This window comes from Echiichthys vipera (assembly GCF_963691815.1).
Source record: "Echiichthys vipera genome assembly, chromosome: 12".
Lineage (NCBI taxonomy): Eukaryota > Metazoa > Chordata > Actinopteri > Perciformes > Trachinidae > Echiichthys > Echiichthys vipera.
This window is the reverse complement of record NC_139837.1, coordinates 19,332,829-19,360,517: the sequence shown is the minus strand read 5'-3', so window position 1 is coordinate 19,360,517 and position 27,689 is coordinate 19,332,829. Positions and strand designations below refer to the sequence as shown.

At 40.7% G+C, this 27,689-nt stretch overlaps 4 protein-coding genes across 4 annotated transcripts; 2 read left to right on the top strand and 2 right to left on the bottom strand.

The window, feature by feature from the left end:
* Nucleotides 1-11: 11 nt before the first annotated feature.
* tmem54a (transmembrane protein 54a) lies at nucleotides 12-3,898 on the bottom strand. Its single transcript, XM_083923646.1, has 6 exons — nucleotides 3,753-3,898; nucleotides 2,327-2,523; nucleotides 2,143-2,202; nucleotides 1,592-1,786; nucleotides 1,334-1,471; nucleotides 12-404 (listed from the first exon to the last, which is right to left on the bottom strand). Exons 1-6 carry the CDS (start codon nucleotides 3,763-3,765, stop codon nucleotides 267-269), a joined length of 741 nt encoding a protein of 246 aa, XP_083779772.1. The 5' UTR covers nucleotides 3,766-3,898; the 3' UTR covers nucleotides 12-266.
* Nucleotides 3,899-8,976: 5,078 nt separating this feature from the next.
* On the top strand, nucleotides 8,977-16,847 carry pabpc4 (poly(A) binding protein, cytoplasmic 4 (inducible form)). The gene is made up of 15 exons (XM_083923655.1): nucleotides 8,977-9,578; nucleotides 12,024-12,217; nucleotides 12,887-13,002; nucleotides 14,005-14,144; nucleotides 14,224-14,318; nucleotides 14,396-14,533; nucleotides 14,639-14,734; nucleotides 14,834-15,103; nucleotides 15,216-15,306; nucleotides 15,405-15,500; nucleotides 15,626-15,756; nucleotides 15,860-15,950; nucleotides 16,034-16,164; nucleotides 16,251-16,373; nucleotides 16,465-16,847. The coding sequence occupies exons 1-14, from the start codon at nucleotides 9,386-9,388 to the stop codon at nucleotides 16,350-16,352; spliced, it is 1,884 nt and encodes a 627-aa protein (XP_083779781.1). The 5' UTR covers nucleotides 8,977-9,385; the 3' UTR covers nucleotides 16,353-16,373; nucleotides 16,465-16,847.
* A 281-nt stretch (nucleotides 16,848-17,128) lies between these two features.
* Nucleotides 17,129-23,064, bottom strand: LOC310954924 (uncharacterized protein; the record flags this gene model as incomplete). The annotated part of the gene is made up of 10 exons (XM_083924613.1): nucleotides 22,946-23,064; nucleotides 22,675-22,826; nucleotides 21,790-21,912; nucleotides 21,512-21,664; nucleotides 21,229-21,372; nucleotides 20,614-20,792; nucleotides 20,296-20,501; nucleotides 18,527-18,765; nucleotides 18,244-18,419; nucleotides 17,129-17,948 (listed from the first exon to the last, which is right to left on the bottom strand). The coding sequence occupies exons 2-10, from the start codon at nucleotides 22,675-22,677 to the stop codon at nucleotides 17,129-17,131; spliced, it is 2,043 nt and encodes a 680-aa protein (XP_083780739.1). The 5' UTR covers nucleotides 22,678-22,826; nucleotides 22,946-23,064.
* A 491-nt stretch (nucleotides 23,065-23,555) lies between these two features.
* ppie (peptidylprolyl isomerase E (cyclophilin E)) lies at nucleotides 23,556-27,471 on the top strand (the record flags this gene model as incomplete). Its single annotated transcript, XM_083924469.1, has 10 exons — nucleotides 23,556-23,586; nucleotides 24,328-24,426; nucleotides 24,543-24,586; nucleotides 24,771-24,797; nucleotides 24,919-25,000; nucleotides 25,091-25,194; nucleotides 25,280-25,403; nucleotides 25,608-25,793; nucleotides 25,909-26,051; nucleotides 27,192-27,471. 10 exons carry the CDS (start codon nucleotides 23,556-23,558, stop codon nucleotides 27,258-27,260), a joined length of 909 nt encoding a protein of 302 aa, XP_083780595.1. The 3' UTR covers nucleotides 27,261-27,471.
* Nucleotides 27,472-27,689: the final 218 nt, after the last annotated feature.

The window sequence follows — 27,689 nt, the reverse complement described above, 5'->3', positions numbered from 1 at the left end:
CATTTTTTGGAAAATCATTTTAATATCAAGGTACAGGTGACAGTGCTCTGTATTTTCAAGACAATACCCAGTACACAAACAAAACCTGATAATTTAAAACCAAACCAACAGAAATAAGACGTCATTGCTTCTGCTGATTTAAGTCCCACAAATGTCTCGAGACATTTAATGTGTAACAGACACTCAATACAACAACCTCACATGAGGTTACGTATTCTCCTGTAAAGCCAAGCAGTTTGCAACCTATCCCTTTAGGTTTAGTTGGTTCAGAGCCATGCACTCTGCTCCACTGCAGTGTCCTCCAGCAGTTCATCCTGCTCTGCAGGCTCAGCAACAGCATCGCTCTCTGGGTCTGGATCTGGAGGAGGCAGTGATGGAGTTTCAACAGATCTCTGGATACGCACCTGAAACATGACATCAATTCGATTTAAGAGAAACTCACTTGGATAAATAGTATTAGCAAAGGTAATGAGAAAATCACAATTGTGACAAGAATGACAATGAAATCCAATGACATCAACCGAGCCATTGTGGCTTTCTTTTCAATTTACTTTAAGCCAACGTTCAACCACAGATCAAACCATGTGATCATGCACTGAGACCACATGAAATGGGGGGTTCACAGTTGCTACACTGCTTTATTCGGGTTTGCCTTGTCAGCAGGTCTTAACCACTGGCTTCTATTTGTATTAAACTCAATGTCACGTTGCTGTCTGTGTACATAATGAAGCCAGGTCAGTTTACTGTTGAAGCTCTGACTTGATTTAATGCTTTTTTTATTGCTGCTCTGCTTCAACTGAGCCCTTTCTTAAAATTAGACTCTGTATGACGCAATAAATGAATATTAGCGAAACTTAATAGTTTAATAGGCTACTTAGTCTATCGTTTTAAAGACTGTGTAACCTCATACAGTACAGTACGTCATTCTTAATAAAATATGTCATGGTCAGGCTGGAGAATGCTGAGTTTCTTGTAAATATATAGTATAGCCTTCATCAAGGTGACAATACAGTTTTTGGCTGTATGGACTTTTCTGTTCGGTTTTAGAAGTTCCAGGGTTTCCACTGAATTGTTTTGAAAAGTGTAGGCTTACAGGACTACATAAGTGCTCCATTTATATATATGCTTAAAACATTTTTCATTAAAACAAAAGTATTCTGCCTGCTGGTGGTACAGGTGCGGAACGCGGGCTTAGCTGTATTGTTTATGATGTGTTTGAGATCAACTTTTTGGCTGAGACACAGGGACACAAATACACTAGTTCTTTGATGTCGGTTTGGTGCGTCTGGGACTCAACGCTGTCAACAGAGTCACTCATCTGACAACTGCTTACCCTCCTGGCCCTGGTCGGCTTCCTCCTGCACGGACAGAGGTAGAGGAATGAAGTACAGGCAGCAAAGCAGCGGAAGGAGAACACCGCTTCAACCACAGACATCAGGATGACAGGCACCCACAGAATGATAGTTGTCCCCTGGTTGACATAAAAACACGCCAGCACAAACCTCTGATTAATAAATTGTTCTTTTTTGCAGCAGCAATTGAAGTTGGTATAAAAACCCGCTGATAAACAAAATATTTATATTCAACTTACATAGATACGGGTGGGGTCAAAGGGGCATTCGTATGTGACTGTGGAGGAGCCGACATCCTTATCGAAGAACTTGCAGTGTGTTAGCAGGCCCCATCCTTTGTTAATAATGGCTTTCACTATAGAAACTGACACACTCATGGTGGAGGCAATAGCCAAGAGACCTGCCAGGAAGCTGATGACCAACAAGACCCACTGCTGCAAGGAAAACACAACACAAGTATGTTAGTGAGTGAAAGACATTTTTCATCAAAAGATAACATGCTTTTCAATAATAGCAATACAATTTATTTTCTAAAATGTTACAAAAGCTCTAGGAACATGCAGCAAGTCCACGGAAAGACATCCAATATTTGAATGAATTACATGTTTGCATAATGCTTGTGTAACATGTACATGCATGTTTACCTATTTAAATAGATAGCATATTCTGTATGTCAACACACACATGCACTCACTCCAAAACAAAAAGGGCAAGTTCTGACAGGAGCCAGCGAATGACAGACATGAGTGCTGAATGGAGGGACAAGCTGTGCCAAAGAGTGAGTATTTACCAGGATCCTGTTTCTCTTGTTTTTGGACAGGACAATGGCAGTTATTCCACAAATAATTCCCTACGGGGCACAAGAAGTTATGAGTCAATATGGTTCCAATAGTGATTTGCTGGTAAATATACATTTTTACTGTTGAGTTCTTTATGCACATAGTGGCTTTTTTTGTTTTTTTTGCAAAACTTACCACCAAGCCTGCCACTATAGCAAGGACATTAGAGATGGCGTACACCATGGTGCGGGCCTGAGAGTGCACGTTTATGTGCCTGAGCACAGCCCCGTGCACTAGTGCTCCAAGAAGAAAGTTGACGTGGCCCACCAGCACCAACCCCAGCCCCATCTTCATCAGGGCTTTGTTGTCCTTGAGGTTGGCACAACATACTCCTAGAGGAAGAAGAAATGTTTTATCATAATATTCATAATCTTAATCAAGCATTGATTATTCCTTCATTACATTGTGTGTACAGCCCGTGCTGTCAGACTGAAGGATGTAACTAATCCCATATTTAGTATGAAAATAGAGTAGTAATATCAAATTTACATTCTCAGATGTAATTACAATAGGCACATAAGTTTATCAAAATGAAGTATAGAATGAACTGTAAGTGCAGTACATTGAGAGCTTGTGGTTTCTGCAAAGCAAAATGAAAGTGGGCCAGTGGTTAGCACACCCTGACTACGCTTTAGAATAAGGCTGTTACCACGATTATCCCCGACCCCTGCAGAGATGGCTGCAGCTGATCACAACTTCTGCACATTGCAAAATTTTGCAGCTATGGTGACAATTCAGAGAAGGGGTCTGAGGGGGATTGTGTTGCAGTATTTTGTTCCCTCCTCTGAGGAAAGGTGAAGCACATCCACCCACAAGGGCCTGTGTAAGCCCCAGCTTAACCAAACAGGACAAAGCTTTGGGTGGGGGTGTTCAAACAATCACCACCCCATTTAGCTGGCCTGAGGGGTCAGGTAGGAACACATATCTGTTACGGACCTGTCTCATCTAAGCCTTTAGCTGGGTGCTGTGGGGGGAAAAAACCCTCATGGTGTTTTTGGTCATAATATTGTTAGTCTGTTTTGCTGCCAGGCAAGTACACATGACCACACAGTGATATTGTATCAGCGTATCGATGTGGTGAAAGTATAAACACATTTAAAACTGAACATAACTTATATTCCAATATGATATTAAGATTTCTGATGGGAACACAGAGAAAGCTTGTCTCTTTCATTTTGCTTGCAGGGGTCTTTTTTTAGGTTAAATAATAAGATGTAGGCTAAGTGTGGCACCCATACTATAGTGTGGGTCTAGATCGGACTTATCAACATACCATACTTAGGAATCTTAGGCAGCTAAGACTTTGGTGAAACGCCTAACCGACCAGCAGGCCACCCCTATGTAAGGCACATCTGGTTAGTTGCAAAGATTCCACTGATATAAGTGAACACAACAAGTAAGATATCACACTCCGTCAGAGAAACGTAGGCCGTTTGCTGCGTCTCTTCTCCTCTGAGCTCAGGTAAGGACTACGCAGACCACGCCCTAAGGCACGCAGCACCAGCCATACCCAGAATACATTCTGTCACATTCAGTGAAACGCGCGTGAAAGTCCACTTACCTAAATTCACCATGGTTGATTTGACGTCCCCTTAGATCATATTAGCGTACAAGTCGTGTTAGAGTCATTTCTGACAGCTTTTTGACGCTCTTAGCTGGTCGTCTTCTTCTGCTGCTGCCGCTCACCTGCGGACACACACGCATCACCTTCCGCCTACCTGTGCGGAAGCCCCGCCCCGGTTCACGTTCACTGTAAGCCCAAGGAAAGGGGAAAATGGCATTTACCTTTTTAAAAACACATGCATCTAATAAGGTTGGTTCATCATTTTTGGAAGGATTGTCTCTATGTTAGGTCTGTAACGAGAATACTATTACTAGAAAATAAAAAAATATATTAAATCATAATGAATGGGGTCTATGAGTTAACATGTGTAGTGTTTTTGAACACTTTATAGTGACTGCAGGATTGAAACATGGATGTCTAATTGTCTTTCCAAATGTAGAACAGTGTACTAGTGCTGCTCAGGGGTAGAATGTATGTAGGTACAATTTTGAGGTATTTGTACTTCACTTGAGTGTTGCCATTTTATGCTACTTCTACTCCACCACATTTTGGAGGTAGATATTGTACTTTTTACTCCACCAGGCTACATGTATTTCATAAGATTCATGTTACCTTGCTGAGATTTAGATTAGTAATACAACATAGAGATCAACTAATATGATGTAGCCTATCATTATATATATATATATATATATATATTTTTTTTTTTAATATATATATATATATATATATATATATATATATATATATATATATATATATATATATATATATATATATATATATATATATATAGGCTCAGGAGTACATAAAGTAAGCAAAATTGCCCCCATGTTTACCAGGCTGCAACATTATAATGATATAGGCTGTACATCAATGTATCACAAATGCTAATCAAATATTAAAGGCTATGCATAATGATTATATAACAAAGTATTGTATGTGGGGTTGCTGCTTTTACCTTAGTAAAATATGTATGAATTCTTTTTCCTCCACTGTGCTACATGTCCACAGTTAGCCATCCTGACGCTTGAGTCCTTTGAGGCCTCTGAATTTGTATGATCTGGTTCCTACATAAAAATTTAATTATGCAGCATGATCCCATAAACTATCCCAAAGGCACACCAAATTTATTGCTGACATGGGAATCTACAGGCTCAGTATGAGGGTATAAAATTCTGATTTCTCACCCTCCGTGACAATAATGCTGCTTAAGACACAATTGACCTCATCTGTCAGGCTTTAACAAAGACTCTAAAAATCTGAAATATTTGCAGCTGGGAATAACATTAGCAAAATAAATGATCTACTTAATTTTGTTTAAATTGCAGCTGCTGAACTCTTCTTCATGTAAAACACACAAATAATATAAAAAGCATCACTTGGCTGCACTGGCATCTCCTCTAATGCAGCATAATTGCCTGTTTGCCTCGTTAGCTGGATTGCCAGCACCTGTCCCTCCTGCCACTGCACCTTATTAAGGACAGCCTGGGGTTGGAGGATAATCAGAGGGATCGCCCCCACTTTGATGTTTGCAATGGGGACGATGGCAATATTTCTTTGCCTTTTTCTTGGAAATTTAATCACTGCTCAGTCAGTGATAAAAAAGCAAGGTGACACTTTCTTCCAGGATGTTCCAGGATTTTTTGACAACATCGTGCCTCTTCCTTTTAAACAAAATTTTGATTTCACACCATTTGACACCATCTTCAGCTCACGGCGAACTCTGAGGCCTGACTTCCACATGCTTGCTGAATTACCTCCCATCGTGATTGTTCCGAGAGTGCAGGTGTTTTGTGATGAGAATGAGCTAATTCTGCTGGTAGACAAGAGATCCAACGGGGTCTCGTTGAATGCAGAGGAGCTACAGTTGGGTGATGGCTGCTATAGCAACAGCGAGCTACTAAATCAATATGTCTTCACTTACGGTTTGGATGAGTGTGGAACAACACCTGTGGTGAGTTGACCAAATTATTTACTAGTTACTTTAGTTCCAACAGCTATGTAAGGATTTCTGATACTCTCACAGATGCAGAATGGCTCGAGGAGGTTTACCAACTCTCTCCACTTGAACCTTAAAAGACCTCCCCCCACCTGGTTGCAAACTCCTTCCACAGTGCACCTCTCCTGTGTCCAAAAAAGGTGCATCTATTGAGTTACCAACCCATTTGTAATTGGTCACAAATCCCTGTACTGAAGGAGAATGTCTTCTCAGGTCCTATCCAAACTTCTTTGACTCAACATATCCTGAAAATAGCAAGGCCTTTAACATCAAAGCCATGAATCGTGAGTAATGACCGGAGTCAAATATGCTGTGTTGTATGCAGGCTGGACTGTTCCATTTGCAGTCAAATGTTTGTTTTACTCTTCCTGCAGCCTCCTGGGCCAGAACTGCAGAGTCTAATATCTATAAAAGAGGCCAGGTTGTCAACCTCCAGGTTTCTACCAAAACCAGGGCAGAACAGCAGCTTTTCATCCAGTCCTGTTTTGTCTCTGCGTCTCCTGAGCCTCATACTAGATCCAGGCATGCAGTCATAATGAATAAGGGGTAAGCAGCCAGTTGAGCAGTATTTGTAATTTTCTCCCATGATGATCTAATCACATTCCTGCTCTCTGCCAGGTGCACAGCCCCGCTGGGTTCTCCTCATGCTGTCGTGCAATTTGTGGCCTCCAACAGAGCGGATTTGGTTAATTTTGTCCTGAACACATCTTATTTAATTTCAGAGGTGAGTGTTTATTAAAAAAATAAAATTGGACAAGTTTCAGCTGGATGACCCTGTTGACTCTCTTCCAAAGCTGTACGTCCACTGCAGTGTCCTCGTCTCAGACCAGGGTGTCAACTTTGGCTCTAAATCCTGCAACTATAACATGATGCAGTCAAGGTATTTGTACACGCATTAAACTGTAGTTTAGAATCTGTTTTTATTACTGAATGAGACCTCTCCTTCAGATGGGAGGACCTGGGTGGAAATGTAGAGGTGTGTAGGTGCTGCAGCTCAAAGTGTAAAGGTCTGCCACTCAAGCAGCTTCCTGAAGGTCAGTGTTTTATGGTAAAAGGCACAACAACAAATGGACTTGTGGTCCATGTTTCTGGTCTAACTCAAAGTGTGTCGTTTCAGGTGCCAAGGCTACCGTCAGTATTGGCCCATTAGTCATTGTGGATAAGCCTGTAGAGATGAGTCCTGAGCCTTCTATCTCAGAAGTACAGGAAACCTACAGCAATCCTTTAACGGGCTCCATACAGTCTGCTGGTGCAGCCAATAAGGACGCAATTGTTTCTGGTACTTCTGTAACAAGACCCCCTCAGGGTGTAGTGGTTGTGAGTCAGGACCCATTTGCCAGACTTACCCTTTGGTTACCTGGACAGGTGCAAGATCCCGGACACAGTGAGAATATTGGTTCTATGTCTGAAGACAATTTGACAATTAAGTTGGAGGAAAGGGACACTCTATCAAATGACCTTCCTGAGCTGCAAACTTCAGCCACAGTTCAGCGGCCTCCTCTGAATACACCCACAAATGACCTTAGGGCTCAAAGTGTAAATGAACTAGGAGGTGATGGACGTATGTGGGACTTGAGTCTCCTCACACTGGTTGATGGATGGGCAATCCCTCCAGAAAATGAAAAACCAGCTTTTGTAGTTGAATCTCAAGGAAAAGGGCGTTTTGGAAGATCTGGACTGTATGAAATCCCTCTGGCAGCTGAGATGAATTTACATGTCTTAAACCAGAATGACTTTAACCAAATGAACGACAAGCTGACAGATTCAGCTGTGATGCCCCAAGAAGAAGGAAATGATGCCCAACCAATAATTCACACAAGACTTGTGTTTTCCAAAGGCAAAGATGGATCACAGACACTGAGTTATGAAGAAGATGTAGTAAACCAACAAGAGGGAAGGGGTGTGATGGGAAGCTTTGGGATTAAAAGAAAACAGGAGCCCAAACAGAGGGGGCTGCGCTCAACTTTCCTGGATTTATTGAGGTAACTAATCTTGTAATGGCAGCGTGTTCTATGCATGTGACTATGACTAACATCTTTCTCTTTTTTTCCTTAGGAGGATGGACAAGGAAGAATAATTGCATCTTAAAAATCTAGAATCTCATTCTAACTGAATAAATGTGTTGCACAATAATCCAGTTGTTTGTATTTTAAATGCCACTCACCACTCACAATTACTAAAGTACTGTAGTACTGTACAGTTTGGAGTATTCCCCTTAAATAATTCTACACTTCAGAGAATACTGTACTGATTTAAAAACATGACATTAAGTCATTGTATATTAAACATTAACATACCCAGCAATATATAAAGAAACAGGCAACTTGTTTCATGTGTAACATCAAAGTTATGAACACTATGCATCACAACAGGTGACATTTACTTAAGTACTGTACTTGAGTAATTCCATTTTATATATCTATATACTTTTCCTCCTACATTTCAGAGGAAATATGGCACTTTTTTACTCTACTACATGTATTAGGTAACTTCAGTTATGTTTCAGATAATGCAAAATAACCAATGACAACTTGTTATAGAATAAGAAACGCAGCAGTTTATACAGTAAATCAAATTGGCCCCACCTTTACAGTTGCAACATTAAAGTGATGTTTATATTAAGCCATCAACTGTAATCTGAAATGGGCCATTCTGCGTTCTGAGTACTTTTTGTACTTGCAGTGCATTTTGACGCTAGTACTTTTACTAGTAAAGTGTATTTCTACAGTGTGGTATCACTACTTTACTGAAGTGCTGCATCACTAATATGACCCCATAATATTCGTCTCTTGTAGGCTATGATTCCGGAACAAACCATTCCGCAGCATGATGACATTTGGGAGCCTATTTGATAATACTTTTAAATGCAGTAATACTGCCATCCCACTTTTTTTGAATATTTTTTTATTCAAGAAGCAAAGCAAGTGGCAAAAGGGCTCTTATTACTCATAACTCCTAAACGCAATGTTTATGGGTAAATGTATATTAGGCCCTCTCCACAGTAAACCATATACTGTGGCAGCCTTTTGTATTCCCACCCAGATGTCGCTGTGGGGAGTCGGGCTCTGTGGTTGGGACAGTACAGTGTGCGCGCTCCCCTTTAAAGCGCATGCGCAGTGTTTTCTTTTTTTCTGTTTGACCCTGGCCACTGTTTCCTCCGCACTGCCACTCTCCTATAAAGTGCCCACGCTTTTCCTCACGCAGTCTCTTTCCGCGGCCACAAAACAACAGTGAGTGTCCAACTCACCGTTCGTGAAAAACTTAAATAAAAAACTTAAAAAAATATAAAATCCACAAAATCTTCATAAAAACAAGTACCTCCATACTTAAAGAAATACAAACGATTAAAACAAAAAAACAGCAAACATTTTAATTTACAAAAATACTAGAAACAAGAGGCCCCGGGCTTTACCCGAAGTTGGCGTCTTTTTAAAGGAAGAAATACTTCGGAAAGGATCATTTTAATACCGTGATCTGACGTTTTGTCAACACGCTGGACCCCGGAGCCAGCTGTCTTTATTAGGTGGGAATTGAAGCGCAGCTCGGACCCGGAATACAGCTCATACCGGCATTTTTCTGGCGTTTTTGAGGGAAGCCTTGAATTCTTTTCTGGTGTCAAGTCCGAGATATGAACACAGCGACGGGGAGTTATCCGATGGCTTCTCTCTACGTTGGCGACCTGCACCCCGATATCACGGAGGCTATGCTGTATGAGAAATTCAGCCCAGCCGGACCGGTGCTCTCCATTCGGGTATGCCGTGACATGATCACCCGGCGATCCCTCGGATATGCTTATGTGAACTTCTCTCAACCCGCTGACGGTAAGAATAAACGCATGAATGCATCACTGTGCGGGCTGTGCGTGTTACTTGCATGAGGAGCCAGAACGCACGCATCCTTCCAATAATGACAATGTCACCATATGATTCCAATGTCAACAGCAAATCTGCCTGCAAAACCAAATGCACGGGACTTTAACTGAACTACAACGTGATATTTTTTTTTTACCAGTCTAAAGACAATCTGTTCCTCAGACAGGGTGGATCATTCATTTTGACCCATATAAGCGTGCCCCAGTTGCTGTAGTCTAAATACTCCTGCTAATATGTCACTAGCAGAGTTAAAGCCCTCACTCATACAGAGTTTGACCTGTTCTTACAGTAAATAGTATATTATATATATTTGTATGCCCCATTTGCAGACCTCACTTCAGCCCAAAATGACCCATTTTCTGCTCCTATTTAAAGGGCCAGAGAGTGCAACTAATTCCCAATGCCCTCTGCTGCTATGCTCACTGAAAGCAAGGGACAAGCACAGCTGAACAATAACCCCTGCATGACATGTCTGTGTATTGTCTTGCACATGCATTAATACCAAATCCTGTTTCTGTTTGGATTTAATCCCATTATCTGAATCATTTAGTAATTTTATCGCTCATATTTTTATGCACGTTTGTTGTTAATCTATTAAAACCTCATGCATACAGTCAGTTGTATTAAAGCCTTGAGCAATAGTAGCAGGTGTTGTGGTTGTCATCGTAGGTCTGTTTATTTACTGTTTACATTGTGTGGACTTTTTTTTTCTTGCCTTCTGTATCCACGATAAACACCTGTCACAATGTATCTGTGCTCAAGTCGAGTAAAGACCGATGCATTACTGGCTCACTTCCAGGAAGGTAGTATCACTCTCAAGGAAAGAGCCACAAGTGAGAAGACACCATTTGTTGTTGGAAGTGTAGAAATACGGGGGGGATGGTAGGTGTTGGGTGTTTAAATGGAGTCGTAGCAGCATGTGCCTGTAAATAATTAGTTGTAGTAAGGAGTAATGCGGTCAGGTTGTTTGCAATTCTACATTATATTTCAGGACTACATGTAAACAAGACCTTGTTGCTCATCTGATCATTCTCATTGAGTGTGTCTCTTCCCCATCAATGGTAGAGAATGCTCTACTCATACTCCACGCCAGCACATACCTCCCAGGACCCCTCTCTAAATATAGAACGTCTTTCTGAGTAGCCCAAAATTTGCCTGTCTACTTTACTTTTAAGTTCTAACATGACAGAAATGGTTGACAAAAAGTAGTAAGCTGTATGAACATTTTATCACATATGTTACTACCATTCTAGATGTCATCACTCAGCCTGTGGATCATAGGTCATTTCCATGTATCACAGAGATCACAAAACTACAATTCCCACTGTGAACCTTCCAGAAGACCACACGTTTGACAGTGGGCACACACACCTTCTCTGAGCACACTAGCTGTGAAGTACAATTGCGAGCCAAACTGCTGATGCCAGCAGACGCAAGGCAGCTCCGTTTTGTTTACCAGACACTTTTAGCTGGAAAGCCCGGCCTGTGTGTGTGTGTGTGTGTGTGTGTGTGTGTCTGTTACAGTGGAGTGACCGAACAAAAGGATGTTTTTGGCATGTGTGCCCACATGGACATTAGAGCCTATATGAGAGTTAAAGCATTAGACGGAGAGAGAAATAGTATACATTTGAACGTTAGTGATTAAACTGGGTTTCGAAGAAGACATAAGGATTTGAGCAAATTAAACATATTGCATCTTAATGCCGCTATTTAAGGCCATTTTTGTTTCACTGCACTGCTACTGTGGCTGGCCTAGGTGGGATGTGGTGTGGCCCAGCAGCATGTGGTGAGAGAAGGACATGTGCTCCCAGCTTGCCCACTGCAGCTGCCCCGCACTTGTCCCAGCTGCTCATCAGCCACATGGTCTACTGCAGTATCTTAGCCATGTTACATGTGTCTTGTCCCTGGGCTGGTAGCAGGGATTTTTCATTGTAACACACACTTGTACAGCAGGACAAAGTAACTAGTACACTTCACTGTAGCGTCATGTTATTTCTCTGTAAATGTTATTTAGGCAATATAACAACTTATATTCACGATTCATCTATACCAGGGGTAGGCAATTCCGGTCCTAGAGAGCCACTGTCCTGCATGTTTTAGGTTTCTCCCTACCCTAACACACCTGAGTCTAACAGTAATCAGACTGTGACGAGCTTCAGCTGCTTGATAACCAGCAGAGCAGTAGAATCAGGTGTGTTAGAGCAGAGAGAAACCTAATACATGCAGGGCAGTGGCTCTCTAGGACCGGAATTGCCTACCCCTGATCTATACCATGATAAACGGAAAGCTTATGTAGCATACTCACTAGGGACTGATATGTTTACAGACTCCTAACTCCACGTAAACAACCCCACATGACCTTTTCCTCCACCTCTCTGCCCCTCCTCCCTGCAGCTGAAAGAGCCCTGGACACCATGAACTTTGACGTGGTGAAAGGCAAGCCAATCAGAATCATGTGGTCACAAAGAGACCCCTCCCTCAGGAAGTCTGGGGTGGGCAACGTGTTCATCAAGAACCTTGACAAGTCCATTGACAACAAAGCCCTGTATGACACCTTCTCTGCCTTTGGCAACATCCTGTCCTGCAAGGTACACTTTTTCATAAATGTCACTGAGGGACTCATAGTAGGTGTTTTATGCCACTTTTGGAAAAAAGGAACGGTTCCTGTGTGGAGATTTAACACAAATTGTTCTTACATTTGAATAATATTCTTATGCACTTAAAACTTTTTCATGGAAACTCATACACCATCTCTCCTCCTAGTTCCAAGTTAAAACGATACATTATATGTAGCAATATTACCTTTTATGCAGAAAGTTAGATGGGAAGAATACCACTCATGTCTGATAGTTGAATATGCAGCTACAGCTAGCAGCTGCTTACCTAAGCTTAGCATAAAGACTGCAAACAGCTAGCCTGGCTCTGTCCAAAGCAAAATACAACTAATGGTCTAAAGCTCAGTTATGTATATCTTGTTGAATTGACAACTGAAGTGTAAAACTATCAACTGACATAACCCCTGCAAAACCACTGTATTTGCTTTTACACTTCGGGTTTTGTAACAAGAGCCAGGCTAGCTGTTTCCCTGTTTACGGTCTTTCTGCTAAGCTAGGCTAACTGGCTGCAGCTTCCTATTTAGTGGAGAGATTTGAGAGTGGCATAGATCTTCTCACCTTTGCTTTCAAGTTCCTGCAAGCGTCATGATGCCTACTACTCTACTGGAGGCATGTTTACCCATATGTCTTCCTCTGCTCCAGGTGGTGTGTGATGAAAATGGCTCCAAGGGCTACGCTTTTGTCCACTTTGAGACCCAGGACGCTGCTGATCGTGCCATTGAGAAGATGAACGGAATGCTTCTGAATGACCGCAAGGTGTGAGTGTCTCATCATCTAGGAACTGAGGGGGAAAAGGGGGCGTTTATTGTTAAGTGTTGGCAAAAGACTTAGAAGAATTTAGCTTGAACTTTAAAACGATTTTGCTAGTATTTGAAAGTTACCATGACATTGCGAAGTCCAGATGTACTTAATGAGCTTATGGTGATAATAGTACTAGGTTATTAGCCGGTGTTATATTGTGTGTATAAATGTGACTTGTTTGTTCTACACGTGTTGAGTGAACTGACTTTTTGTGTGTTTTTTTTCAGTTGATGAGCTTGTGTGTGAATAATCTGACTAATAAGTTCATCTCTCACTACCGCCGGTATGAAGATAACCTCCGAACTGATAGATAACAAATGAATAACTCTTACCTAACTCTTATCGTTCCTACCAGACGCATTTTCTGTTGCCTCATTTGCCCACTCGCTGGCCACCCGTCTTGGAGTGTTTGTATGTGTGTGTGTATGACCACGCTTGTGTGTTTTAGTGATGGATCGAATGCAGGAATGCAATACTGGATGGCGGAAGGGGAAAGGTCATCATAGCAAGGTATATAAGATCATTTGGTCCTCCTCAGCTTTCCATTGTACTGTGAGACTCTGTTCCTCCATCCCTCTCCATCCACCTCCTCATCAAGTTTTGGACCAAGAATTAAGATGGTTGTCACTGTGATGTCTAGCATGCCAACATATCTGCCTGCCGCTGGTGATATTAACAGCAGTTGGATGTTTTTTTGTTGTTTGCCCAGGAATGACGAGTCACATGATGTAGCTGTGAATTTGTTTTGTGGATGTTGTCCCTGTTTTTTTTAATTTGTAAAACCATGTACTCTCTTTTACTTATCGTGCTTGCGCGGCCAGGTCGTCCTCTCTTCGATCAAGAGCATTTTTAGATCGGAAAAAAAGGAAGTCGAAAGAGATGGTTCCTTGTTTGTTTTCTCACCTCTTGTCAGGACTGTCTTACAAGAGTGTGTTTTGCTGCTCTTCCTCTATGTATAGTTTTGTGGGTCGTTTCAAATCTCGCAAGGAACGGGAGGCTGAACTTGGTGCCAAAGCCAAGGAGTTTACCAATGTCTACATCAAGAACTTTGGGGATGAAATGGATGATGATCGGCTGAAGGAGCTTTTTGACAAATATGGTAAAAATAGAACTAGATTCATGGGTATTACTCCAAACTTTAATGTGTAATTACATCCACGTAACTTTAACCTCTGCAGGTAAAACACTCAGCGTGAAGGTGATGACAGACCCCACCGGCAAATCCCGAGGCTTTGGATTTGTTAGTTATGAGAAACACGAGGACGCTAACAAGGTACTTTAGCCTCATGGGAATGTACTAAGTGATTAGTGTTTATTGGTCATCCCGTCTGATAATTATTTCGTCCAAAGGCTGTAGAGGACATAAATGGTACCGAACTCAACGGCAAGACTGTGTTTGTGGGTCGGGCTCAGAAGAAGATGGAGCGGCAGGCGGAGCTGAAGAGGAAGTTTGAGCTTCTGAAACAAGAGAGGATCAGTCGTTATCAGGTCTGTACAGAGTGAGCCCTTAACTAATCAAATAAATCTTCAATTTTAAATCCATTCATTTCAAATAAGCTGCTACATATGTATCATGACTGACTTTGGTTTCAGGGTGTCAATCTTTACATTAAGAACCTGGATGACACCATAGATGACGAGAAATTGCGTAAAGAGTTCACTCCATTCGGGTCTATCACAAGTGCTAAGGTGAGAACGATCTAATAGATGTGGCAATGCTGAAGAGATAATGCATCACTGCAGTAGAACATTGTTTACTGAATTGTGCCTAATCTGTCTCTATATCAGGTGATGCTAGAGGAGGGTCGCTCCAAGGGCTTCGGCTTTGTCTGCTTTTCCTCCCCTGAAGAGGCCACCAAGGCCGTGACTGAGATGAATGGACGCATTGTCGGCTCCAAACCCCTCTATGTGGCTCTTGCTCAGCGCAAAGAGGAACGCAAAGCCCACCTCACCAACCAGTACATGCAGCGTATTGCTGGCATGAGGGCCATGCCGGCTAACGCCATCATTAATCAGTTCCAGCCCACCAGTGGCTACTTTATGCCGGCTGTGCCACAGGTGTGAGAATCAATGTCTTAGAAGACAGTGTGTGTTTAGGTGGCTATACACACAAGATATTTCAATAGCGTATGACTTAAAATGAAACATTTCACTTACTTGTACCCACCAGGCCCAGAATAGGACTACATACTATGCACCCAATCAGCTGGCCCAAATGCGACCCAACCCTCGATGGCAGCAGCAAGGTGGTAGAGGTCAAGGTGAGCATGTGGCACTATATGATAGATGCATCTTTGATACACTTTCATACATAGGTATACTGTTACAGACCCATTGTCTCTGCTCCGGTCACTCACAGGGGGTTTCCAAGGGATACCCAGCTCGCTGCGTCAGCCAGGACCCCGTGCCAACCTGAGACACATGAGTCCTGGTGGAGGTTCACAAGGCCCCAGAGGTGTGTTCTCTAAAAACAACTGACCAAAATGAGCACCACTAACTTTGGCATTAGCGTTGTATTGGCCTACATATACAGTAGCGGTTGTCACTAAATTCTGCTACATTTCTGATCTTTTCCTCTAGCCTCTGGCCAGGCCATGGTTCCTCGTCCCTCGATGGGAGTCCCCGGTCCCCGTGCCATGCCTCCTTACAAATATGCAACTGGTGTCCGTAACCCCAACCCCCAGGCGGTGCAACCTGTTGCCTTACAGCAGGTATGGGCAAAAGACCAGTCACATCATCTTGTGCTCCTGTCAGAGCAAGTCCCTAAAACCTATGAAAAATTGTCCTCCGTCATTATTCATCTGTCCGTTCTAGGCTCAGCCAGCTGTGCACGTTCAAGGCCAGGAGCCTCTCACAGCCTCCATGCTGGCTGCTGCACCCCCTCAAGAGCAGAAACAGATGCTAGGTGAGAATCCCATATCATCATGAATGGACTATGAGGTGTTTCAGTTATTAGGTTGATTTATTCCCAATTTTTCTTCCAAACAGGTGAGCGTCTTTTCCCACTGATTCAGTCCATGCACGCCAACCTGGCAGGAAAGATCACTGGCATGCTGCTGGAGATCGACAACTCAGAACTGCTGCATATGCTGGAGTCTCATGAATCTCTGCGCTCAAAGGTACTTTGATACCCCTCTCTGTGTCATACTCAAAGTGAAGTGTCCGTTATCCATATAATGCACTCATTATTCATGTTTTATTACAGGTGGAAGAAGCCGTTGCTGTGCTACAAGCCCACCAGGCAAAGAAAGATGCCACTCAGAAAGTGGGCAGCATGGCTACTACTGCTGCTGCTGCCACATCCTGAAGACTGCGTGCTGTTTAATTGGTATGATGATACACAATCATTTGAGCTATTAATACATGATTGGTTTTAATGGGTTTTGTGGTAGTAATGAAAAGTCACTGTGGCGTTTCAGGGCACAGAAAAATGAGCAGATGGGGATATTCTGCACCGACTCAAAGCACCTGACTCCTCTGAGGAATTATGCAAAAATGAAGAAAAAAAGGGAAAATATAAATTTTTAAAATATACTTGAACATTTTGAAAAAAGACATTACTGTTCATCATTTTCTAGTTCTGTAAAACTTTGAAACTGCATACCAAAAGCAATAATGCAGATGAATCTCGAATGAAGGACCTTTATTTTGTGGCAAAGGAGAGAAACCTTTTTCTAGAAGGAAATTGAACCTCGTTCTTCTTTGCTTGAAAGTTTTGTTTGATTTGAAATTGACTCCCCCATCCTATCATGTTATCATGGGTGTGTGGTATTCTCAATAAAGGGATGATATATCTAATTTACCACTGGTGTGTTGCTTTAATGCTTACACATAACCTATTCTATTCAGGTTCAAGTGTGTGTCGAACATACTTACCTGTCACAAGTGCACAGAGAAGACCGAAGCAGGGTAAAATAGTCACTGAGTAGCCACAACAATACAATGAAAAGCATGTGTTTTGAATTGACTACATTGTTATCATTAAGAGTGTTCCTTCTTTTGGAAAGATGATACAAGCAACAAAAGGTAAAAGAAAACATTTAATATGTAGTGATACCCAGTCTCACAAATGTGCACAAAATATTATAGATTAATTGATTTATGCATCTTTATAGCCATCTGTGCGGCAGCCAACTCTGCCAGAGAATTGAGAGGCTTGAGGTGCTCGGCAGCCTCTGAGCACTTCCTCTTAACTGGGGGTGTATGCAGCAAGGAAAGGGGGCCATCCTGCGGAATATGTTGTCCGACATCCTCCAGAAGGTCCTCTAACTTTTTAATTACCCTGTCCATGTAGCTTTCGTCTCGGAGGTGGTAGATCTTGTCTCCCAATTCCTTTAACAGACTACTACACTTCAGGTGCTTCCCTGTTTTTGTTCTGATGCCGGTGAGGACAGTGGAGCTGGAGGAGGATTCTGGAGGGTCGCAGCATGCATGTGTTTGTTCCTCAGAGTCGGAGGGTTTAGTCGCTGTGCCTTCATTTGATGGTACATAGGTATCCAAACTGTCAATAGAGTGCCCCAGACACACCTCATCGAGCACAAACAGAGGGTTCTCTCTGTATGCGTGGCACAGACTATCCCAACTCCAGCCAGGTACCAGGTTGAACACTGCACAAAAGTGCTTACATAGGAGCAGGTTCTTCTGCCAGTCTTCACATGTACATGACGGCATCTGACTCTCTGATCCAAAGGACACACTGTGCTGTTGTGGTGTTGTCTGACTGTTCACTGTGAAGACGGCTTCCCCTGCAGATGTTACTTGGCCCTCTGTAAACATCAGTGACTCCTGGTGCCTTGTTATGATGTGCTCAGCCACAATTATGGGTTTGTCTCTGAGGTACGGAAGCACGTTTTGGCTGTGTAGCTGGTAGCCACTTGAACATTTGGCATTCAATTCAGTGTATCTGTGAGCAGATAAAGATTGAATTACTTCACATTATCAAATTATATATGGTTAGGTATGTATTTGCAGATTTAGTATGACAGTATTTACAGTCATGTCATATTAAGTACATAATATAAAATGTGTCAGTCTACACACACGCCATAAAATGTCAAACTCTTCATACTTTGATACTTAAAGTACATTTATTCAACTCTACAACACAAGTAACGTGTATGATGGAAGATGCAGTAACAACATTTCTGTTTTAAAATGATGGCGTTCTGTCTTCGGTAAGTTGACCATTTTTTTCTTACCTAAGATAAGATCTTGGCAGGAAATCCTGCACAATAACAATGATGGTGTCACTGAGGCTACAGTTCTTGTAGCCCTTCAGGTACGACTGTTTGAGTGTTTCATTTAGTCTCTCAACTCCATTGTTTGTGTAGACAGCCACCCTCAAGTCTTCCTTCTTGAATGCATTAACCCATTTCTAGTTTGGGACACATAAGCAAAGAAAAATCAAGTTGACGAATACTGTGTTAGTAAAACACAAGACGGGTTTTGTCTTTAACCTTTGAAAAGGTGCACTTAACAAACCTCTGCAGGGCAAAGCCATTTGGTGGAGAACCATCTTCTCAGCCTTTCATTTGTCTGCCAGGCAGAGTGTTGTTTGAGCAAGAGGGTGCTGCTTTCAAATTCTTCAGCTGTCCTAGAGTCGGCGATGGCCCCCAGCATTTTCAAAACTTCCTCTTCACACGTCACTCCATGAGCCTTTTTTCTCGTCCATTCTGTCCACGCTTTCTCCCGGTGGAAATCACAGAGGATCACTTTGGAATCTAAGAACAGTAATGGTAAAGGATTTTCACTCTGATTAATAAACTGTTGTTTTCTTTTCTGTCCACTTATATCTTTTCTGCACTACAGTTCTGTTTATACGTGTTTCAACAGTCTACTGCATGTTTACATTGTTTACATCATATACACCCGTTCACATGTCCGCTTACATCTGATACACGCATGTCTTTCTACATCTCACACCGACGATGTTCTCTGTATCTAACCTGTACTAACACACTAACATCCTGACACTTATTCTACCTGTACTAACACACTAACATCCTGACACTTATTCTACCTGTACTAACACACTAACATCCTGACACTTATTCTACCTGTACTAACACACTAACATCCTGACACTTATTCTACCTGTACTAACACACTAACATCCTGACACTTATTCTAACCTGTACTAACACACTAACATCCTGACACTTATTCTACCTGTACTAACACACTAACATCCTGACACTTATTCTACCTGTACTAACACACTAACATCCTGACACTTATTCTACCTGTACTAACACACTAACATCCTGACACTTATTCTACCTGTACTAACACACTAACATCCTGACACTTATTCTACCTGTACTAACACACTAACATCCTGACACTTATTCTACCTGTACTAACACACTAACACACTTATTCTAACCTGTACTAACACACTAACATCCTGACACTTATTCTACCTGTACTAACACACTAACATCCTGACACTTGTTCTACCTGTACTAACACACTAACATCCTGACACTTATTCTACCTGTACTAACACACTAACATCCTGACACTTATTCTACCTGTACTAACACACTAACATCCTGACACTTATTCTACCTGTACTAACACACTAACATCCTGACACTTATTCTACCTGTACTAACACACTAACATCCTGACACTTATTCTACCTGTACTAACACACTAACATCCTGACACTTATTCTACCTGTACTAACACACTAACATCCTGACACTTATTCTACCTGTACTAACACACTAACATCCTGACACTTATTCTACCTGTACTAACACACTAACATCCTGACACTTGTTCTACCTGTACTAACACACTAACATCCTGACACTTATTCTACCTGTACTAACACACTAACATCCTGACACTTATTCTACCTGTACTAACACACTAACATCCTGACACTTATTCTTCTCTTACACTTTATTCTTGTGTTAGGTTAAAATGTTTTTGTATAGTTGCACTGTCGTTATTGCAGTTATCGCTAGTTGCATTATCGCTCTGTGTGCCCTGAATTGCCCCCCGGGGACAAAAAACTTTTTTTTAATTGAAATTGAATTGAATTGAATTACAGTTTTATACCATCACACCTTCATTTGGTTAAATATAATCACTAATTGAAACAGTGTAGTGTGGGTAAGAAATGGACCTATCAAGTAAGGGCAAAACAGTAATTTGCATTGTTATATTCTGATTTGCCGTGCAAAAGTTTATCTTTCACTAAAAATGGAATGAAGAAATCAAACTACTTGAATATTTACCTGTGAACACCTCTTCGAGAGCCCCAATTTCTGCTTCACAAAAATCGACCATGAAGTGGGACGGTTTCCAGTCTGCATTCCACTTTTTGAACACCTCAAGTGCCTCTCTGATGTCCTCCTTCGTTTCAGACTGTGTGACGAAGACTCCGACCACAATGTAATTTACATTAGTCCTCACACAAAGGAAGAAAAGAGGTGCCGGATAGCTAAGAGGCAAATTAAGTAGATTGGTATTATGAATTCTCCAGTGGATCTCACTTCACTTCACAAGTCTGTGTAGGTATGAATGACCTAATAGAGGTACAATCAATAAATTACCTGCTTCTGCGATACGTTGCATCGAGCAAACACAATTGTTGCCCATACAACGCTAAAAGCCTCTTCTGCCATGGGGTCTGCAAACAGAGGAGCAACTTCTCAACAGTGCCGTCACATCTCTCCTGAGGGGGTCTGTACTCAACAGCACACCCTTCTTGCTTCCATGACTCCACCAGGTCCTGGACAAACACAGACTACATGTATTTACAGTAGTATGTACACCCACATTTACACCCTTCTTAAATATAAAACAACTGTATTATGTAGACATTTAGCAAACAGAGATCGACTTGTTAAACAGCTTTAAAATGATTTTTCTCTAGTGGTCAGAGACTCATGTACACCTCCACATTACTACTTGTTGTTTGTTCTTTTTACATGATGTTGCAGATCTCTGTGTAGGGAGAAGGGGGAATTGCAGCCTCGGAAAAACTTCCTGACATAGTTGTGAGATGCCACATGACTTTGTGCACCTCCCCTAACTCCCTTGTCAGCCTCTCTATGTGCTATTTATCACCAGCAACCAGCAAAACCTTCAATAAACATCCTCATGTACGGTATTAAAAAAATAAATCCTATGGACTATGGACATCAAAACCATTATGAGACACAAACCTTTTCAATGGGGTGTTTTTTATGCTCAGCTATGAACAGAGCAGACGTCTGCTGCTTCTTTCCCACATGTGGGAGGTCCCCTCTTAGCCCTTTTCTCGCAGCTGCCGATTTCTTACGCCGCTGATATGGGGTGTCCTTGTTTATCTAAAAACACAAAACCCAGAGCTAGTACTCAATTCTCATCAACCTTTTGTCATTGTTTAGTAAGAAAGAATTGAATATACAGTATTTATATTGAAATCCTATGCATTTTGTAAGGTCAAAACAAGCACAAGGCACAAACCTTTCCAACAACGGGGTGGTGTTGATGATCCGTCACTTGTGGAAAATAGGCGGCGAACATCTGCTCTGTTCCCACATGTGACATGTCTCCCCTTAGCGCTTTTCTCACAGCTGCTGATTTTTCTCTCCTCTGGTATGGGGTGTCCTCATTTATCTAGAGACACAACACTCAGAACTAACACTCAATTCTATTTAACCTTTTATCATAAGAAGATAGGAACGGAAAAAGAATATCGGGCACCAAGACAAAACAGCAGTCTACATTAGATTCTATCTCACCTTATAATCAGGAAATCGACATATATGCACTGCGTAAATGGCTGCAGGACAACCCGTTTTCTTTGTTGTCCTCATCAACGGCCTGTTCTCGGCAAATACATGGTCTTCTTTGTGATGCTTTGCCTGAAAGAAATCATCGTTAAATAGCATTTATACAGTCAAGTGAAATAAGATTACACCAACAAAATCATAACCTTCCTGTTGGCCTGGAAGAACGTGTGTAGACCACACCTTTACTTTACTGTTAAGGGTAGATTAAGACATTGGAAAACGCAGGTCTCACCAACTACAACAAACAAGAAATACTATACAGACAACATCAACAACAATAATCCTTGACAATATCAAAGCATTTAAACACAATATTATGCATTCTTGACTGCAGTATTACCACACACCATGCTCTCATTGTAAAATTGCTTGAATATTATCCTACAGTGATTGTGCAATTAAGCCACCAGTGCAGCATTCCCTTTAACACATGCACTTTTTATATGTCTATACTTTTATATTTACAGTAGATATCGGTGTACCCATAGTTTCTGTAGTGTGTGCTTTTCTCTTTTTTTATTATGGCATCTCAGGTTTGCTCCAAACTAAGTTTTGTTGTACTTGTGTGCAATGACAAGAAAGTATCTATCTATCTATCCATCTATATCTATATATATGTGTGTATCTAGCCTTCATATTCAAATCTAATCTCTAGGAACTACAAAGCTGTATGGTTTTGTACTTTTTAGATGTGAGTGTAAGTTTGCCATTACACATACACACTTCAATTAAAGGACATTTTACACTATTGTTGAGAACTGTAGCAAGATGCTTTTATCTGTGCACTAATGCATAGTAATCCTAACGCTACAGTAGTGAGTGAGAGCTCCTTACCATTGTTTCTTCTCTCTTTCTTTTACCTGCTGCATGTTTATCTCGCCCCTGGTGGCATATAAACGTTTTTGTACCAAGCACAACAAAAGGCGTGCCATCAAATGGGACCGTCTTGAGCTGCCAGTGGACAGCCTTCCCCGTTACACTGAGTTCTGTGAAGAAAAATTAATGTCACCTCAAATTCTACTCTAGATACACGCAAGTAACTTAGCATACAGGCTGGTATTGGTGGAAAGTACCAACTTACTTTATCTGACGAATCGAAACGTACCTGTTTTTCCAAACAATTTGTCGCTCTTTAAAACAACAAATTTAGTCTTGGTTTTCTCCTCGTACGACTGCAGATGCGCTGCAAAGTCGGCGAGACAAGAAGCAGCTCCTATGTATCTGTCTGCCATTGCAACCGCTGTGTTGAGTCAAGTGCGCATGCGCGAGAGTTTTATTTTTCTAGTTGGAGATTTCTGGAATATTTTTAAAAGAAGAGGTTGTGAAATATGAATATTGTAGAAAATGCTCTTCCCAGGCTGTCGTGGACATTTTGCCAAATGTAAAACGTTTAATATGACGGTTAAAAAAAAAAAAAAAAAATTATTTAGAGTTCAATTTTCACACATTCAGCCATCTCGGTTCATGAAAGTAAATTATACAAATAAAAAGGTTTAATTTTTTTATTTATTTTTCTGTTTGTGAATTTGAATGTATTGTGTATTAAAATCGTTAATAAAAAAAAGAATATGACATTGGGAAAAGTGAAATTAAAGTGATGACAGCTTCCTCTGACAGATGGCGCTCGAGGACATTTCCTCATTGGGAGGCGGGGCTTCAGCCTTACTGGACCAATCACAAGCAGCCGGGGTCAGAGTTGAAGGGTTAAATCCAACATGGCGGCTAATAAGCGAGTGCTGTATGTCGGTAAGTAAATGTTACTTTTCATTTAAAAAAGGTTAAAGTTATAGTGTTTCAGTGTACTCCGTATAGCTACTTTATAAATGAATGAATTAGACACAAATCGGTACGTAGAAACTAAAGATACGGAAAGATTAAGCCGGTAAAACATGGCAACTTAACTGATTTTTAAACTTCCTTAACGTAAAGTGCTTCGTGTCAACTAGTTAAAGAACAAATAAAGAATTAAATAATAAGGCATATCTCCCATTGCTTCTTGAACGTGGCACGTAACGTTAAACCATCATCTGCTCTGAATGTGCATACAAACTAACATTTCTTTAGTATTTGGCCATTGTTTGTTTTTATCGTGTTTTTTTCTTACCTTTTATTTGTTCATCAACAATGACAATAATCAAACAGCAGGGTTAACATAAAACAAATGGGAAACCGAAATGCCCGGTGATCAGAATATAGCCTGAAATCATAAACTACTTTGTAGGAATAAAATATATGGTACACAGATTCAGGATTTTAATCGTTTTTTTGTTTTTTAAAATTTTAAATTGACTTGATGTATTGCTTGTATATATTTTCAAAAATAAAAAATAATGGTTTATGGATTGAACACTTTGATTTATGTATATGATATTTTGCAAGAACTAGTATCACATTTTCATATGTAAGAGAAAATTCTGTTTTATATATATGTATATATATATAATACTGTTCATCAGCTCATATGTCAGTACGGTGTGTTTCTGTCAGGGGGCCTGGCTGAGGAGGTGGATGAGAAGGTTTTACATGCAGCTTTTATCCCGTTTGGAGACATCACAGACATTCAGATACCATTAGACTATGAAACAGGTAAGATGAAGCTTTTTACTTTGATAGTGACTGTACTGTTTCAATGTAACATTTAATCACTTTGGGGGTAAGATACATTTGAACCTGTCTTAATGTGTCCTATGTTCTGTTTTCAGAGAAGCACAGAGGGTTTGCGTTCATCGAGTTTGAATTGGGGGAGGTATGTTCAGCATTAAGTGCTGAATTAATCACTATTATTATCATTATTATTATTATTTTATTGTTTGGAAAAAGGTTTATGGTAGTGTGACTGGCAAATTCAGTATAAATGTGGTTGGCAATTACACATTGGATTTAAATGGTAAATATTTCTGCTCATAATCTATGGCCTTTGTCTTCTGTAGGATGCCGCAGCAGCTATTGATAACATGGTAAGTGGATCACATTGCCGCACATTAATGTCAGTGAAGTTTTAATTCCTGTTTCTGAGACTATTAGCCATTGTGAGCTTTCGATTTTAATGGTGATGTTTTTGTTCTTTTTCCTTGCTAGAATGAGTCAGAGCTATTTGGCCGGACTATCCGGGTCAACACCGCCAAGCCCATGAGAATCAAAGAAGGGTCTTCTCGACCAGGTGATTGATGAAACTGTGTCCGTAGAAGCCTTTTTGCCTGGACAGTATTTTAAATCCTTGGTTCTAATGTGAACTCTGCTTTTCTGTCAGTGTGGTCGGACGATGACTGGCTGAAGAAGTTCTCAGGGAAGACCACAGAGGAGGCTGAGGCGGAGGCCGCGGGTGGAGAGACAACCAACACTGCGTCAGAGGAGGTGAGATTGCTTTCTCTATGTGCATTGGTGACTCAGACTCTTAACAATAGCAAGATTGTGACAAAAGTATGATTTGTTTTTGCAGGCAGAGCCCCCGGCTAAAAAGGGCAGGGTTAATCCTCAGGTCTACATGGACATCAAGATTGGAAACAAGCCGGCAGGGAGACTACGCTTCCTCCTTCGGGCTGACATTGTTCCCATGACAGCAGGTGTGTGTGCTGTAGGGTTTTCACCATCACACCTTAGTCAAAAATATAAACAATAGCTGCACAATGTTTTGGTTGCTTGCATAAAGAATTGACACTATAATGAATACTACAGGAGTAAAACAAACATCACCCCATTTGAAAAAAACAATATAATCAGTTGGTTTGTGCCAGTGACACCAGCATCTTTTCTTACAACCTTCATAGAGAATTTCCGCTGCCTTTGCACTCATGAGAAGGGCTTTGGCTTCAAGGGCAGCAGCTTTCATCGCATCATCCCTCAGTTTATGTGCCAAGGAGGCGACTTCACAAATCACAATGGCACCGGTGGCAAGTCCATCTACGGCCGGAAATTTGATGATGAAAACTTTGTGCTCAAACACACCGCCCCAGGTGAGGAGTGAGCATATATGTTAGTGGTTTATGTTTGAATGAGCATCACGGTTTACGTTTATTAGCAGTTCCTATGGATAACTAAGCTAAACCATGTCGTCTCTCTTGCTCACAGGACAGCTCTCCATGGCCAACTCTGGGCCAAACTCTAATGGCTCTCAGTTCTTCATCACCACTGACAAAACAGACTGGCTGGATGGCAAACATGTGGTGTTTGGAGATCTGGTGGAGGGGATGGATGTTGTCCGTGCAATGGAGGTAGGGGGTACAGGGCTCACTGAGACTGCGCTTTATATTATATATAAATATATATATATATATATATATATATATATATATATATATATATATATATATATATATATATATATATATATATATATATATATATAAATATATTCAGCGATAATAAAATATTAAAATATCTCACAGTAAAACAAAGTGCTCTCTTAAACAAAACTTAGTTAATGCACAATATATTATATTATGCCACTAGGGGTCTCACAATCAAAACAATTACTAAAGACACATTTGGTGACGTAGCCTGGGATCAGGGGAGATCATTGCAGTCAGCCTCTTTGAATTATCTGCGCAGGTTAACTTCTCTCCAAAACAAATGGACCTGGTGATTATAACCTGTAAAATACGTAATAAGGCAGTTTCACATTAAAAATCAGTGTTTTCGGCGGAGGAGCTACTGCAGATGTTTGCTCAGCTTGTTTCTCTGGAGATTTAAAATCCAGACGCCCGATCTGGATAAAATACATCATTAAAAATAACCAAGATCTAAGAGTGTATTGCAAAAATGTTGCTTAAAACTGGATAACAAGTTAATTTGACAGCTTCTGACAGACAACTCAACAATGACACATGCACGAAGGGGATATGATGCCATTGACAGGCAACCAAATGTACCCTGTTTAGACTTTTACCTTGATTTGTAGATTTCTCTGAGTTGAACATTGTTGGAAACATTTGGGGTAGTGTAAGTACAAAACTCAACAAAATGGATGTAGTCATTTTTAGACATTTGTAATGCAGAAATGTTACATATTACACCTTTTTAATTATATCCATCACAATAAAATTATAAAGCATGCATGTGTACACCAGAAACCAGCGTTTGCTTACAGTGGAATATTAACAGAAGGGTCTGCTGCTTTATGATGAATGTAAAGTTAATCTTGATTTTAAGTTGCAAAAATATAAAGATGAACGTTTGTGAACAGTATTATCACAAATGTTATAATTGTATCCATAAATGTGGAATATCTGTTGAGGCTTAATATTATATTGATAAGTTTGTTATATTTTAATAAAAGTTCAAGACAATTTGGCTGAATTTTGGTCAGCAATTGCATCTTTTAAGTGTGTTGTTTTTTTTTTTTCTCTCTAAAGGCTCAGGGGAATAAAGACGGCAAGCCGAAGCAGAAAGTCATCATCTCTGACTGTGGAGAATATGTGTGAATGGAAAAGCGTGAGCTTGTTTGTATGAGTCTTTGGAGGCAGTGTTTGTCTGAGAGCATGAGTGCGTTCGTAGTCTTTTGTACTTTGAGCCCACATCATCTGCCATGTAAATATTTCAATAAACACTTTTTTTTTTTTATAAACAAACCACAACTTGATGTCTTTTACTTTGTTCAAATTAAATGTAACATTGACCTATTGGCTATTACTTTACAACAAATATTTTCTTAAGTTTAACTTTCTTTTTATAATCAGTAACTTCTTAAGTCAATGTTGTCAAAGGCTTTGTAAATAAATAACTAAGGGCACATGTGTTTACTTGTATAACATTACAAGAAGAGTTTCAATTTGGTGCACTAAATAAATGATAAATGTATCTATTTATTGTGTTTTATGAAAACAATAAATGATCACCAGCAGGGCGCCTCT